General features: G+C 32.6%; 1 protein-coding gene across 2 annotated transcripts in view; it reads left to right on the top strand.

Annotated features, from left to right (window-relative positions):
• Window positions 1-1,108: 1,108 nt before the first annotated feature.
• Window positions 1,109-16,268, top strand: part of MS3_00002284 (uncharacterized protein) — a 67,819-nt gene continuing 52,659 nt past the window's right edge. For both annotated transcript variants that reach the window (XM_051209857.1, XM_051209858.1), the window contains exon 1: window positions 1,109-2,034. In XM_051209857.1, coding sequence (XP_051075330.1) covers window positions 1,288-2,034 — 747 coding nt within the window. In that variant the 5' untranslated portion in view covers window positions 1,109-1,287. The remainder of the gene's footprint in view (window positions 2,035-16,268) is intronic.

Genomic DNA, 16,268 nt, shown 5'->3' on the forward strand with positions numbered 1-16,268 from the left:
GTTCACTTTAAACTGGTTAATTTCATTAAAACTAAGAATATAAGTTCCAAGTATTGAATACTCAAGGAAATATGTATTTTAGAGCATTAACTACAACATCATACAGATAAATATTTGAGTCCTAACATTTCAGTAGGCGACCATCAAGTTTGGGAAATTAAAGGAATTAGTTTGAAATTGTAATACTTACTAAAATATGTTTCATTTTCTGTTAAACTATACGTTCAGCTATATTGTGGTGTGGGTTACTTATATCCACATAAGTAGTATATAACGGTGGTCAGGCATGGAATATATTTCAGTAGTAGATCGATAAGGGAAGAAAGGAAAAGGAACGCAATTGATATGAAAATGCATGATCAGTGAAATCTGAGACAATGGATTGATGTTTGCAACAGGAACAGTCAAGTTTGATAATGATGGGTTGATATTTTGCAAATTAACAATTTACTATATGTAAATAAATAGTATATTTGTAATATCCCAATGAGTAGAAAAATTAGATTTTCTGACGTTTCCTAGCTTAGTGTAAGTCACTTCTCTGAAGAAGTGACAATCTGCCCAATGCTCAATTTATTCGAAATTATCAAATCAAACCTTGGTAATGATACCTAATTTACTATATAGTTCTCAGATTTTAGTGAGATACTCTGTAATTTCATGTCTAATATATCCGATTGTCCCTACTCATCATATTGTTCACAACAATGTAAGTTTCATTGAATCTTGAAAAAAAAAAGAAACACAAATCTAAAATCTATTCCAGTGACAGATAATACATTCGAAATTCACGCTGAAAGATACTTTTAGAATAGAGCCTAGATTATATATATAACCTATTTTTACTGTTTATATCTTTTATAGTAGATATCAACCGGGGACTTTGAATTAACCAATAATATTTGGTCACATGATTAAGGTAAGTCATTTTAATTTCAACCAATCATAATAAAATTATCTGTATTTAAGATACACACATGAAATCAGAACCATTCGAATAGGAGTAGGCGTTAATGAATTACATGATTACACATGTATTAAAACAATGTATCTACACATGTTCTATACATTTTCACTCAAAGAAATTTGGAATTCTTTGAAGAATCAACATTTATTTATTTATATTTTCTATATAAAGAAATTGGAATCAAAATCTTATAATGATTTCTGTATAATGTGATTATATATATTTATATATTGATGTAAAGTTGATAGGATTTGTTGAATTCGAAAGGAATCTTTAACATCATTGTTGAAACTTTTTAATCTTCTCGATTGTCTATAACAATGTCATTAAATTTTAATAAACTTTTTTTACAAGATATACTATCTCGAAGAGAATCCCCGCATGCACTTGACTTAAATGAAGAAAATCTTAAAATTCAAGAAGAATCAGAGTATTCAGCAGAAGATAATGATGATAATGATGCTGATGAATATGATGATGAAGATAATGAATCTGACGATCGATTTACTGAGGATAATAATAATAATAATGATAATAATGAATATTCATACTATACCGATGAAAAAACATGTACTAATAATAAAATTAATGAAAATAATAAAACAACTAATAAAATCAAATCAGGAGAACATTTACAACAGTTTAGACTTATTTCAGCATTGAATAATTTACGATTAGCTGTAGATAAACAAGCTAAATTACAATCATTACTTAGTGATTATAAACATAAAGATAAAAGTCAAGATTCTAGAATATTGTCGAAATTATTAACAGTTGAAGAATATAATCCTACACCTGATGATACAACTAATCAAACTAGTAATCTATCAGACGTAATAACAACAACAACAGATAATAAAAATGATACGAAAAGAAATATTGAATTTGAAATTGAACAAAAAGATGAAACTACAAGTCCTACTAGTAAAACAATTCAATCTAAAGTGACATATAGATCGTCGAAAAAACCATGTCAACATAATACAACAGATATACCTATATCTTTAACAGATAAAGATATGATAGCATTTCGAAGAAATGAACGTTTATCAAAAAGAAAAGAGAAAGTAAGTTATAATTGTGAAATATTTTTTCTATTCTATGAAAAGAATTTGTTTTATATTAGATTTTAATAAGAATATGAATATCATACTTGATAAAAATGAAACTAAATTTGTAAATTGCACTTTCCAGAGTGTTTTCCATATAACTGGTTACAGAAAGACCATTCATGTGTCTTACATCTACCCATGGGTTCGCTGAAATGTTTTCGATTTCTTTGATCCTCAACTTCTAATTGTTTCTGATAGAAAGCAATCTCAATGGTTAAGATCATGAGTCAGTTGAAGCTAGACCACCATGGAAAACCTGGAAGCACTGGACGGCCATTTCGTCCTATTGTGAGACTCCTCAGCAGTGCGCATCCACGATCCTGCACCCTGCGAGATTCGAACTCAGGACCTGCTGGTTTTGCGCGCGAGCACTTAACCACTAGACCACTGAGCCGGCCGGCACCCAACAGTGTTAATGTCTAACTTCAGCTAATCCACGAAATTGAGCGACACATTCACCATTGTCTTCAGTGAGTTACTATCTCACAACACACCTGGTTTGTGATGTAGATATTTTGCTGATTCAAATTTCGATGCATGTTGCTAGAGGCTTAGAATGATCAGTTTCCTATAGATCCATACCAATTCCATAGTTATTTTTAAGTTATGCACTTTTCCAATAGAAAATGAAATGTTATCGCATAACTGACCTCTAATCCCTGATATCAATATGGATCTTTTTTTTGTATGTCACGTTGTTTATCGAATAAAGGTCATTTCATGCCCGTATTCATCAACAGATTAGTTAGAAAGAAGAAAATGGATCGACCACTTTTCATTATCCAATCGTATTAAAACATTCACAATCTAAACTGAAATTTATATAACCAAAATTTGTTTCCATTATTGATCGATTTCTGTTTTCTTCCGATATTGTATGTATGATTAAAAATGTAATTTTTTAAAGGATAAAACAATTGGAAGGTGTTTAATGGATTTTGTGTTTTCGTTTAAAAACGCATTGGTTATCCGAGCAGATGCCTTAAAATTAATTAAAGGGGATATTTATAGATAGAGAAGTTGACAACATATGACGAAAGACATTAGTCACAATGTCATTTACTTCATTCTTTTAAGGTTTTTGTAATTTACATGATAAACGCTAAATTTTTGTGTTGAATTAATAATCAGGAACTGTCTTAATAATAAGCGCCTAGCTAATTTACCTCTTAAAATTAACACATTAAATCTATTTGTTGAAAAAGTGCTATTTTACGTTGAAGTATATTATGCTTAAGTGAAAGAAGTACTGTCGGAGCGAGTACTATATCAAGTCCACTACTCTGGAGAGATTAATCTATTCATTCTTCTTGAGCCACATTTTTGCCCAGTCACTTATTCGCCTATCAACCTTAACTATCTTTATGTAAGCGTATGTGTGTGCATTTCTTATCTTACTATCGAATGTTTTTGGTCTGACCATAAATATCGATTAACGATTGATTAAATCGAGTTGGTTTACATGCCTTCTCCACCGCACATCATTTCGTTTCATCTCGGTCTTTTCGTTCCTTTGATCGCTTGCCTGGATCAATGACTATGAAATATAGGTATTCATATCCCATTCTCGTATTTCGTTATTCACCAACGCGAGTTAAGTCGATATTTATATACGAGGATTAGTGACATGTATATTTCGATAACAAGTGGTAAGTGATCTACCTGGAGTCGGATCTATGACCATTAAAAAACAACAAAATTCACAGAATAAAGTGAATTCATTTTATTTCAAAACTTCCTTTCGGTTTGTTATGACTTTAGGTTGCTGTCGATTTTTACCCTGTGCTAATTGTTGTGTCCTTGACTGGAAAATTAGAGAGCAGCGTACTTATCGATCGACTACAGTGACACGTAAACACGAACGAACGGCCTACAGTTCTGATTGGTCCTGCTTCCCTGTCCAGCCCAGCCAGTTGAGTCCAGAACACAAGCCACAGCCTCGGAGATATGAATCATTATATTTCAAACATACTTTGTTTATATACCAAACAAGCATACCACATCGTACCATAAAATAGAAAACAACATTTTGTACAATATTCAACAAGTGAACAGATATCGACCAATAGGAAATGTCCATTTAAAGTCCAAGGACACCATTGGACTTACCATGATAATTATTGGTCTATTCCTCTGCATCCACAACACGGTTGTAAGCCCTCTAAGGTTACGAAGATTTATATCATTAGACGCAAATGCTTAACACTCCAATTAGTGAAGTTGATATGTACATTTGAAATGGAGCAACACATAAAAGTGAACAATATCGTTTTCAGTTAGATCCTCACCAGTCTTTACAGTAATATACAATAATATTTATATGCATATACGAAATTATTAAACCAGTCAAGGCAGTTCATGAGTCAATAATAACAGTGGAATAAATTGCATAAATAAATATAAGTCAAAAGTACAAATGAATGGTGTGATGACAGGTAAACTAGTTGTGATAAGAATAATAAAAGCTTGAATCCATGTTTCATTATAAGAAGTAGATCAATGACTTGAAAAATATAGACACTAAATAATAAATAGAATCGTTTACTAAAAATAATTCGGCAAAGGAAGAAATAAGGGTGTTACAAATTTCTTATCAAAGACGTTGATTGCTAGCTAAAATCCCTATATTTGAAATGGATCCGAAAATCATAATAATTGTACAAAAAACACATTGTGAAATAAGGCTAAAATTAATAAGCATTTGAATTTTGAAAAAAGATGAAGAAAACTGACCGTGTAAGGTAGCATTAATTACTAACAATTATAATAAAATATTAAAAGTGATTAGATTATCTTATAGTTTATCATCAACATTCACAACAAACCTACCTATTATCAGAAAAGGGGTTTTGTGAATATTATAGTAATTTAATAGTTGAGTTCATGGGTCAGTTGAGTCTAGACCACCTTGGAAAACCTGGGAGCACTGGATGGCCATCTCGTCCTAGTGTGGGATTCCTCAGCAGTGAGCATCCACGACTCCACCCCGAGAAATTCGAACCCAGAGCCTTCAGTCTCGCGCGCAAACGCTTAACCTCTAGACCACTGAGCCATCCGGCATCCAACAGTGTTAATGTTTAACCTCAACTAGTCCACGAAATTGCGCCACCGTCCATCATTGTCATCAGTGAGTTACTATCTCACAACAGACCTGGTTGGACCCCACTGGTCACCACTTCTCACTAGAAATCCAGGAAATAATTCTTGGAGACAGTCACTAGTGAGCATATGATAATTATAATCAGAGAGGGGTTTTGTGGATATTCTAATGGATGCGCACTGCTGAGGAGTCTCACAGTAGGACGAAACGGCTGTCCAGTGCTTCCAGGTTTTCCATGGCGGTCTAGCTTCAAATGACTGGTGAACTCAACTATTAAATAAACCTACCTATATTGATAATTACTTAATCTTACTAAAAATAACTTGATTCCATGAGAAGTATATGTACTTAAGTCAATACAAAATTAATGTATGAATATCATTATGATCGTATAGTAAAAAAAACTATTTGATCATACTTCTAATTTCTATGACATGGAGAAGTCTATGACAGTTTTCTTCTGTACTCATAAGTTAGTACTGAAATGCTTGATTACAATAGTTTGTACCATGCGTCCTAAAATTGACGTTGGATAACAATAATAATATGATATATTCTGAAAATAATAATGACAGAATTCCTGCCAGTTTACAAGTATAATCATTTTCATATAAATAGTAATAATAAATATAGAGGATAAATATTTGGTATTAGATTGTTTGAAGGGTTCTTACTCAAAAATTGTTTGGGTAGTACATTTTTCACATGTATTACAGCAATAAAAAGGATCAGTCAGGAACCTCCAATTCTTTTTAAGTGAACATTCTGTTGATTTATGAACGGTGTATTTATGGTCATTTCTTGCACCATAACAAACTGATTATAGTCATCTAAAACTAGAGAAAATAAAATGGAATAAGGGAGCACAGAACAACAAAAGCAATAATCACTACGACGGATCTGTCAGGTCTAACGTAATACATATTTCAAGTTATTTAGGAATTATTCAAATTAGTTAAGGTTACTAGGAACGGTGTTAGTGTAAAAGTTACAACTGGCAGTTAGGTTTACTCAGTAGGGTCAGTATTAAAACGATTAGACATCTGAAGTTTCTATAACCTCACTTGTGGAATGGGATCTGCTTACAGGTGTACGGACATTTATAGCATTTTTAGAGCAGAAATACGTATCTGTGCGGTGAACAAAGAATGAGAGTGATTTCATTTTACGGACAGATTAAAATGAATTATTCGAGAGTCTGGAAAGTATTAGTAAAGTAATTCATATGGAGAAAAGATTTAGAATGTCATTGTTTCACCAATAACAAAGAGTTACAGATTCTGTAATTAGGAGTTTCTGCATTTTAACTTACGACATTGAATGTAAAGAATAGCTAATTAAATATTTTGAAGGGGAGGATAAGATTTAGTTTGATTTTCTTCTTCCATAAAGAGTCGAGTCCAAATTTATTACGTCTGAATGATTGGATATTTTTACTTTGTGTTCACTCTCCATCATGGGCCTAGCGAGTACACTTGTAACAGATACTCAAAACTAAACATCACATGACTGAAAATTTAAAAAGATAAACAAATTTTGGTAATTGAACAGAAACATTTCATACGCATTATGATTTTAATGTGAACTGCATGAAAGTAAATAGAATACTCAATATATTTGGAACGAAAACATATGAAACTGATTTCATTCTTGTTCACTTTTCTGTTATCAAAATTAACTACGGAAAGAAACAAATGACTTATTTTAATGGAGTTTTGTTCTCTGAGCTGGTTGGTTTGGTCGTGGAGCTTTCATCGTTCTTCTAAACGACATCATCTGAAGTTTGTGCTGATGATGTCGTTCAGAAGAACGATAGCTCCACGACCAAACCAACCAGCTCAGAGAACAAAACTCCATCAAAATCATCCACCTGAGCTACAAATCTTCTCCATCATCACAAATGACTTATAGTATTTATAATAATGCACTTGTTATCTAATAAGCAAAATCAGTAGACTTTCATCATTACAAATTATTAGACATTATGAAATCTATCGCTTTTCATTGAACAATAATTATAAACATTATAGTTTAATTGCAGATCAGTTGCCGCCCAAAACGTTTAGAGATATTATCCTTGTTTATGATATTTAGCGAGATGAGCTCAAACGTCTTATAATTGGTAGTACCATTTTAAATATATCTTGATTATGAGTGCTAAACTTAGGTACATGTATATGTGTCCGTCACCTTCAGTTATTTATATGATAACATCATTATTTAATATTTAAAATAATCCGTGACTATCGATTACATTATCATAGTGATATAAACCATAATGATCCTTGACTGTTTTCAAACTTTTCCATTCTATATTTTGAATATGATATCACTATATAAAATTATATAAAATTTCATTTCTAGGTAATATGAACACTACTTCTAACGAATAGAGGACTCTCTGTTTTTAGCTTAGAATATCAAGAACCATGACGTAAATGATAAAATGTTATTTATTTATTTATTTTAACACATAAATACTGACACAAGGGGGGCGAGTTACATATGCGCCACACAAATCTCATTTGATTTGTGTGAGGACTGTGATACTACCCGGGTGCCCAAACCGAAGAAGATGGTGTTCTTAGGGGGCCACATCCGGAGCCTTCAACCTGAAGGTCTGATCCACAAGGCAGTGGAGCAACGTAAGAAGATACAGTCCCATGATAGCTGGTGATCAACGATTGGTTCATACGCCATTTGTTCCTTCAGGATACTGGAGCCCATGTGCACCACTGGTTTGGAATCAGGGTTTTCCAACTCCTTTAGGTGGACTCTCCATATCCGTCAACCCGATTAAAGCGCCGGAGGTTCGCTTTTCGTCTCCTCAATTTCGTGAAGAACACCCCCAACACAAGAAGGCAATGAGTGGGACTTCCTTTGCAGAGGCTATATAAGCGTGGCCGTGTGAGAGCATTTGGAGAGGGAGAGCTGACTCTCCCCACCCTCGGCCGTACCAGGGCATTTGGGGGCTAAGAAAAGCTTTTATTCTTTCAATACTACTAAAATGACATTCGACTAAGTAAAACAAGTAGAATAAAACTAGTGATTGTATAATATTCTATTGTATTAGTAATGTCTAATTTACTAAGTTACATAAATAATTTAACACTAAATTTATTTGTTCATAATGTGACATTTAAAGTTTTGTAAAAAGTGATATTCTGTTGAAAGATTTAAAAGATGAACAAAAAGAAAAACGGTACACTCATGAAAAACTACTAACTATTAAACTATCCTTATTGAAGGGTATTTTATATTTTGATCTTTAAAATATTCAACAAACTATATTTTTATATAAATAAACTGAATTGGACATTTTAATTTCATAGGCTATTTTAAGAGAGAAAGTTAAGAGAAACAGAACATTTAAAGTGATACATGATTTGTTATTTTTTTTATTTTTTGGGTTTTTTTGTTGTTGTTTTGGTTTGGACAAAAATAGAATGATCGATCAACAGTCAAATGGACTTTAAAGAGAAAAATGTAATAGGAACAATGGCGTTATTGGTTATGTTCAGCTAATCAATTTAGAAAGTGTTTTATGATAATTCTTTTACATAAAATGTTACTTACTTTACTTACTTAAGCCTGTTACTCCCAATCGAGCCTAGGCCTCCGACTGCCATTCTTTAACCCACTCTGCCTTCCTTTCCAGTTCTATCCAATTTTTGTTCATTTTTATTATGTCTGTCTCCATTTCTAGACGTAATGTGTTCTTTGGTCTTCATCTCCGCCTTTGGCCTTGAGGATTCCATGTGAGCGCTTGCCTTGTGACGCAGTTCGGTACTTTTCTCAATATGTGTCCTTTCCACTTCCAGCGCTTCCTGATTTCTTCCTCTGCCTGAATCTGGTTTGTTCTCTCCCATAATAGGTTGTTGCTGATAGTGTCTGGCCAACAGATCCGAAGTATTTTGGGTAGACAACTGTTAGTAAACACTTGTATCTGATTGATGATGGCTTTCGTAATTCTCCAAGTTTCCGCCCCATACGGTAGAACTGTTTTGATATTTGTATTGAAAATTCTGACCTCGGTGTTGGTTGACAATTGGCATACAATATTACTTTATATTTTACCGATTACTGTAATAATTTCGTAATAAGAAGAGTCAAGTTTTCTATTAAATCGTAAATACTATTTCCACTTAAATTGACTCAAACAACGGATGTATTCATTATCAAGATGATGATTAGTTAATATTAAAACACTGACGATATATGATAACCAGCGTTTCTGCGTCGTACACAGTATAGAATGTCTACTAAAATATTCAATCAGTGGCTTTTGATTTGATTGGATTCTTTGATCAAGATGGTTTAACTGCAAATTTTATATTGTTGTTCTAGACAACACTATCAACACCTACCTAATTATAAACATAAATTCGACTTGGAAAAAGTAGAAATTCTGTTCTATAGACATTCTAGGGATATCAGGGAATTTCTGCAGTTTCAGCATTCAGGTCAATTAGCAATCAACAAACATGTCTAATTAAATCCGATCTGTCAAATCGTTATTAAAAGATCAACTAACAACTTGGTCAGGGGCCAACGGACACGATAGTGAACATGAATATGGGGAAAGACAAATACAGCAAAACCTACGACTACAACCAATCACAAAAGGTCATCAAAATAATCTGATGTAACTTAAAGCGATAACCGAGAAGCTCATTCTATATGAAGTAAGCGCTAATGGTGTTATCTAGAACGACAATGAAAGCCTTTCAGTGTACACGATTTACTTAAGAGCATCACCTTTCAAACTCATGTGAAGTAATAATAATAATAGGATTCTGCTCAGTGAAGATACAAAAGTAGAGCTTAATAATAAAGGCATTTTATTTAGTCATTCTAAAGATTTCTAGTGTTACTATTTTAGGATTAAGCTAATTGATTTTACTCTCCATTAACACTGATTTACGATTGAATTTATAAGATAAAGTTTAAATCAGACTAAAAAGAAAATAATCTATGGTTGAAGCACATAGTGAAGTGAACGAGAACACAAGTAGGGACAATTGAATGTATCCGACTATAAATTAACAGAAAGTCTTAGTAAAATCTGAGAACCATACAGTAAATTCTTCATTTGGAAAATGTCAATCAGTCGTTTCATGCTTCATTATTCTTTTATTTCCACAGCAATCATGCCACTAGGCATTTCACTTTCGACTGATGATACACATTAATTATATCTGTCGACATCAGTAGCACACACCACGATAGGACAGATGGAACATAGGATAATGAAAACAATTCCCTGGAAATTACTGATGAAATTTTCAAAAATTTTCATCAAATTTATTTAAAAGCGTATTACACATGACACGATCTAAGTGGACAAGGATAAACGTTATATATTTTGTCTGTAGGCATAATTATGAAGTCGAAATTTAGATTTTTGTTTGAAAATACTCGGTTTAATTAACCGTATAAATAATTTTTGTGTATCATAATGTCACTTCTTTGGGATATGATGTCTTTGAAAAGATGAATAAAATAGAGAATTGATATAAATAACCTCTAATAATTTTCAATGTCTTTTAAAGATAGGATAGGATAACATAGTTTCCCTTCACTATATTTCGTGAGAAGAAATTGATGAATTTACACAGTGACCATACTTTATTCCAATGAACTTGCTCCATGTCTTAAGTTGTTTTCATAGTGCATCTCTGAAGTGTGGAAAAATAAAAATCGAACAGTTGCTAGGTGTTCTCTGAATTCCACTGGTTCTCTGAAACACTGTATTCTGATTCAGTGATCTAGAAGTAGTACGTTCACTATGCGTTAAGAAATTCTGGGGGTCCACCGTTAGAGAGTCTTAAACAAGAACTTGGTACCTTTTCAATTTTTCTAGTTTATAATGATTTTTTAGTTGGTGTCAGTTTATAACGAGAAGATACAGAGAGTTGTTTTATTCTGTGGTTTTTCTTCTGCGGAAAAGCATAAATGTTTTAATAAAATGATACATCATCACAGTCAATGCCTAATTCTTTTGGATTTTTGGTAAACATGATTTTATTTAGAATATTCTCATAATTATAAATAACGATAACATTAAGCTAGCTAAATGCTTTCTCACTATTCATTGTGATACGCGGTTGCTGACGGGGGGTTATAGATTCCGTAAGATAGTCTTCAAGCATTGTCACTGGGTAGCAATTATCAAGGCGTGTAGGAAAATCCCGATTAACATGGACAAGGTTAACTGGAGATCATCAGTTCTGTAGGAACAGTTTGGATAAAGAAGCTTAATCAGGTAAAGGTTTCTATTTATTATGCATAACCTGTATATTCTAAGCAGAAGAAAGTACGTTTTGCTACAACTCTGTCGTGGTAGGTGATGTTGGTCAAATGGTTTTGTAAAACCAATGCTGAGTCCGATGAAACCGAATCTCAGGGTCATGTCATGTTTTGGTCTTGTTCTCATTGGATGGTCTTTATTTGTCTCACGAGAGTGCAGAAAGAACTCAGAACATCAACCTATCATAATCAAAAAGAGATGTAGCTAAGGGTTATGATAAGAAGTATTAAGGTTCCATATACGGGTTGTTCGAGACTTCTAAACCTCTTGGTTGTATTAATATGGTTTCTTATGGCCAAGTCAAAGAATCGTGTTCACTGATATCTGCCGACGCAATATTCTATGAATTCTACCGTAAAAGACCATTCATTCTGTATAGTTTAACTGATGAAGTGTGCAGTAAATCCTAGCACTGTCAGTATCTCTTGTATGGTCTTTTAGAGTTTCATCCTAGCATTCTTAATTTCAATGTTAATCTTTTCATTCTTTTCGTCTAAATATATGGCTGACAATGGATTTATTAATAAATAATACACTTATATAAACACTAAAATTAAATGATCATGATGAAGTATTATGTTTCCTAATAGTCTATTCTTAGATCCTTTTATCAACTCAAAACGTTAATAACTAATATCAATAGTTAAATGAACTAATTTCAAACTTGTACAATATTTAATACCATTAGATTTAATTAATTTTTATAAATTAAACTTATTTTATTGATGCTAATTTAAGCAAAAGTCTCGTAATATATTCTAATGCTTTCTCTTTAGTTAATCAAGTTATTAATGCTTCTTTTGAACGAACAAGGAATAGGTTTTACTAAGTTGCTTTAATTGTACCGTATCAAACATTAATTGTTCTAGTATGTTGTAAATTTAAATCGCTTCCAAATGCCCTGGTACGGCCAAGAGTAGGAACAGTCTACCCTCCCTCTCCAAATGCTCTCACACGGCCACGCGTATACAGGCACTGCCAGAGAAGTCCTACTCACTGACTTCTCATGGCAGGGGTGTTGTTTACGAAATTGAGGGGACGAAAAGCGAACGTCCGGCGCTTTAACCGGGTTGGTGGATATGGGGAGTTTACCTAAAACAGTTGGAAAACCCTGATTCCAAATCAATGGTGCACATGGGCTCCAGTATCCTGAGGGAATAAACGGCTTATGAACCTATTGTTGGTGCCGGCTACCATGGGACTGTATCTCCCAATGTTACCCTTGTGGATCAGATTTCTGGGTTGAAGACTCTAGATGTGGCCCCCTAAGAACACCAGCTTCTTCAGTTTGGGCACCCGGGTAGTATCACAGCCTACAAAAATCAAGTGACTTGTGTGGTGCATATATATTCGGCGGCCATTTTTACCAATATTTATGTTTTCAAATAAATAAATAAATTTAAATCAGAAATTTTCGTCATTGAACTGTTTTTAAATGATGAATAACATACGTATTCAGAGCACTGTTAAGAAATCCCATACTAGAATGAAACGGCCATCCAATACTTCCAGATTTTCCATGGTGATCTAGCTTCAATTGACTCATGAACTCATTTATTAAATTACTACAATCTCCGCAAAAATAACCCTATCTAATTGTAACATATATTGTTATTCCATATACAATTGTTGATTTGGGCGAGACAAACTAACAACTAGACACAATAATTGTCTTACATTTACATTATAATGTATACAATTCAAAGTTCATGCTTCATTTTGTATATAGTAAAATAAATAAATAAACCAAGAAACCACATTTTATCTTACATAAATATAAACAAAATAATCAATGAATTCCCTATAAAATTGATATGAATGTTTACTAAACATAAAAAATTTGTTTATTTCAATAAATCAATAATCAATATTATTCAATATTTGTTTGTTTATATATTTTTCTCATTACAATGAGTGGATCATTTAAGTTGTAATTGAATAGCAACAAAAACAACAACAAAAAGAATAAAAAAAATGATCATAAAAATAAAGTGGTTTATTGTTTATTATAATAAGTTTCTTGTTTCATCTATAATAAAAAGAAATAAACACAGCTGTAATCTATTCAAATGATTCTATTTATAGTAGTAGTAGTTAACTGTAATGGTAACTTTAATCCAATTTTCAATATAGATTATAGTGAAGAAATATTTATTAGATTTTAGTTGTTATATTCTTTCTTTTTTATAATCATAATGAATTTCGGTAATGTATACACAACCATTTTTTTTATGTATATGAGTTTTGTAAATCAATCGATAAAAACCAAACAACAACAACAAAATGAAGAAATAAACAAAGTACCAGGTTGTTTGTTTGTTTTGTTTTTTGTTTTTGTAAATGTCAGTTTAACACTAATTTAACCAAAGTATTGAATAAGAAGAAGAAACATATTCATGAAAGAAATCAAAAGTTATATTTTTAATTATTGACATTTATTAGTTTCATAATATTTTGGGCGCTGAGTTGATGTGAGACTGTAGTAAGCCTATTCAACTACTATCTACTCATCGTAATTTAGACATTTAATCCATTATGTAAATTTCTGTGTGAGTCTGATTGAGCACAAGTCTGCACATCAATTTTTAATCTATTCTCCCATTGATTGTAATAAACAAACAATCAGTAATTTATCCATACTTGATTAACAATCATAAAATATATGTGGATTTTTGTCACATACTCTTGGTTTCACTGGTGTTCAGGCTTTTGAATAATCTCGAGTAAATCCATAATTCTACTAGGAGATTTAGCCTACATTAAATACTCCGTTAATGGGATACTATATATTGGAGTCAGATACAGGGTAAATTAACCTCTACAAGACGTTGATATTTAATATCAAATGGGTTTTGTGGATATTATAGTAATTTCAGTGGTTAAGATCATGAGTCAGTTGAACCTAGACCACCATGGAAAACTTGGAAGCACTGAACGGCCGTTTCGTCCTATCGTGGCACTCTTCAGAAGTGCGCATCCACGATCTTGACCACTGAAACTACTATAATATCCACAAAACCCCTGTCTGATTATAATTATCATATGCTCACTGGCGACTGGCTTCAAGAGGTATTTCATGGAGTTCTAGTGAGAAGTAGTGACCAGTGGAGTTCAACCAGGTCTGTTGTGGGATAGTAACTCACTGATGACAATGGTGAATGTATCGCTCAGTTTCATGGATTAGTTGAGGTTAGACATTAACACCGTTGGATGCCGGCCTGCTCAGTGGTCTAGTGGTTAGGTGCTCGCGCGCGAAACCAGTAGGTCCTGGATTCGAATCTCGCGGGGGGCGAGGTCATGGATGCGCACTGCTGAGGAGTCCCGCGATAGGACGAAACGGCCTGTCCACCGCTTCCAGGTTTTCCATGGTGATCTAGCTTCAACTGACTCATGATCTTAACCATTGGATCAGATTGCCAGATGAAATGTTGGATTTATTTCAAATTCATTTGTTGAAATTTTACAAATGCATCCTTCTTCTTTACTGACATTATTAGTTTTATTCATATTACTGTAAGTCTCACTTATACAAAATCTATTCAGGATATAATATGGAGAAGGCAAATATAGTTTCCGGTTTTTGAGTTTGTTTTCATATGCAGGATTTTTATCACATTAATTGAAACAAAAATGGCAACTTTACTGTTTGTTGTTAGAATTTAGTGAGAAGATTATTGTTCTATCTATATGTTACACTCTATGATTATTAGGATTTTGATTTGAACATTCGGGGTTTGTTAACCAACTAATCAAGGCACTTTGTTTCACTTAATTACTAGACCATACAGCTGACAGTAAACAATGGTATAGAAGTAAACCAATTTAGGTGAATACAAAATTTGGTGGTCATCGGTTATCGAACCTTTGTCAATTCCAATAGTTATATAGCAACAAAGTATTAAGAAGTCGAAGGATTGCTTTAGAAGCAATTCTTTAGGTTACTGCAGATAAAAAGAATATTGTTATAGAACTGTACAGAATGAAAAATTGTTCGTTTTCGATGTTGTAGGTTTTCGAACCACGAAGTAGAAATATTTATAAATGTCTTCTTGAGTTATTTCAAAAGGAATGGTATCCATACCCAACCCTATCGTTCAGAAATATATTGAAACATGAATAATGGTCTATACATAGCAGTATTGAATCAAGTGTAAATGATAGATAGGTGGATTTAAAATAACTACTAAGCACTTTTTCACAAGTGGAATGTTAAAAACTTGATGTAAATTGTGAAAACTACTATAATCTACAACTATCTGTAAAAGAAATAGATAGAAAATATCAATAGTTGAGATCATAAGTCAGTTGAAGATAGACCACCATGGAAAGCTATAACTATTGAAATTACTACGATCTCCACAAAACCCCTTCTGATACAAATAGAAAATAACTTCATTTCAAAAATACTGTTATCAGTCATTTAGTTGAATTAAAACTGTATATTTGAAGAGAGCTTCATAAGTTAAACTAACTGGCCAGTAATAGAGATGATTCTATTACCAACTCATGTACTCCAAATGTCTAATCAATATACAACATAATTGCTTTCTAAAGTAATAAAATAACTTATTGCTTTCAGAGGTAGGCTAATGATATATAAGTAAAAAACTATTTTAACCTTAAGTGAACAGCACACTGCACATATTATAAAGACTTTCATGAATATATAATGCATTGTATGAGGATTTCTAAATCTAATGTATGATCCTATGTTTGTTGTTTTTTTATACCTAACTCATCTATAGCTACAATATATGGACATTCCCTAGCAAACACACT

Source organism: Schistosoma haematobium, chromosome 1 (assembly GCF_000699445.3).
Source record: "Schistosoma haematobium chromosome 1, whole genome shotgun sequence".
Taxonomy (NCBI): domain Eukaryota; kingdom Metazoa; phylum Platyhelminthes; class Trematoda; order Strigeidida; family Schistosomatidae; genus Schistosoma; species Schistosoma haematobium.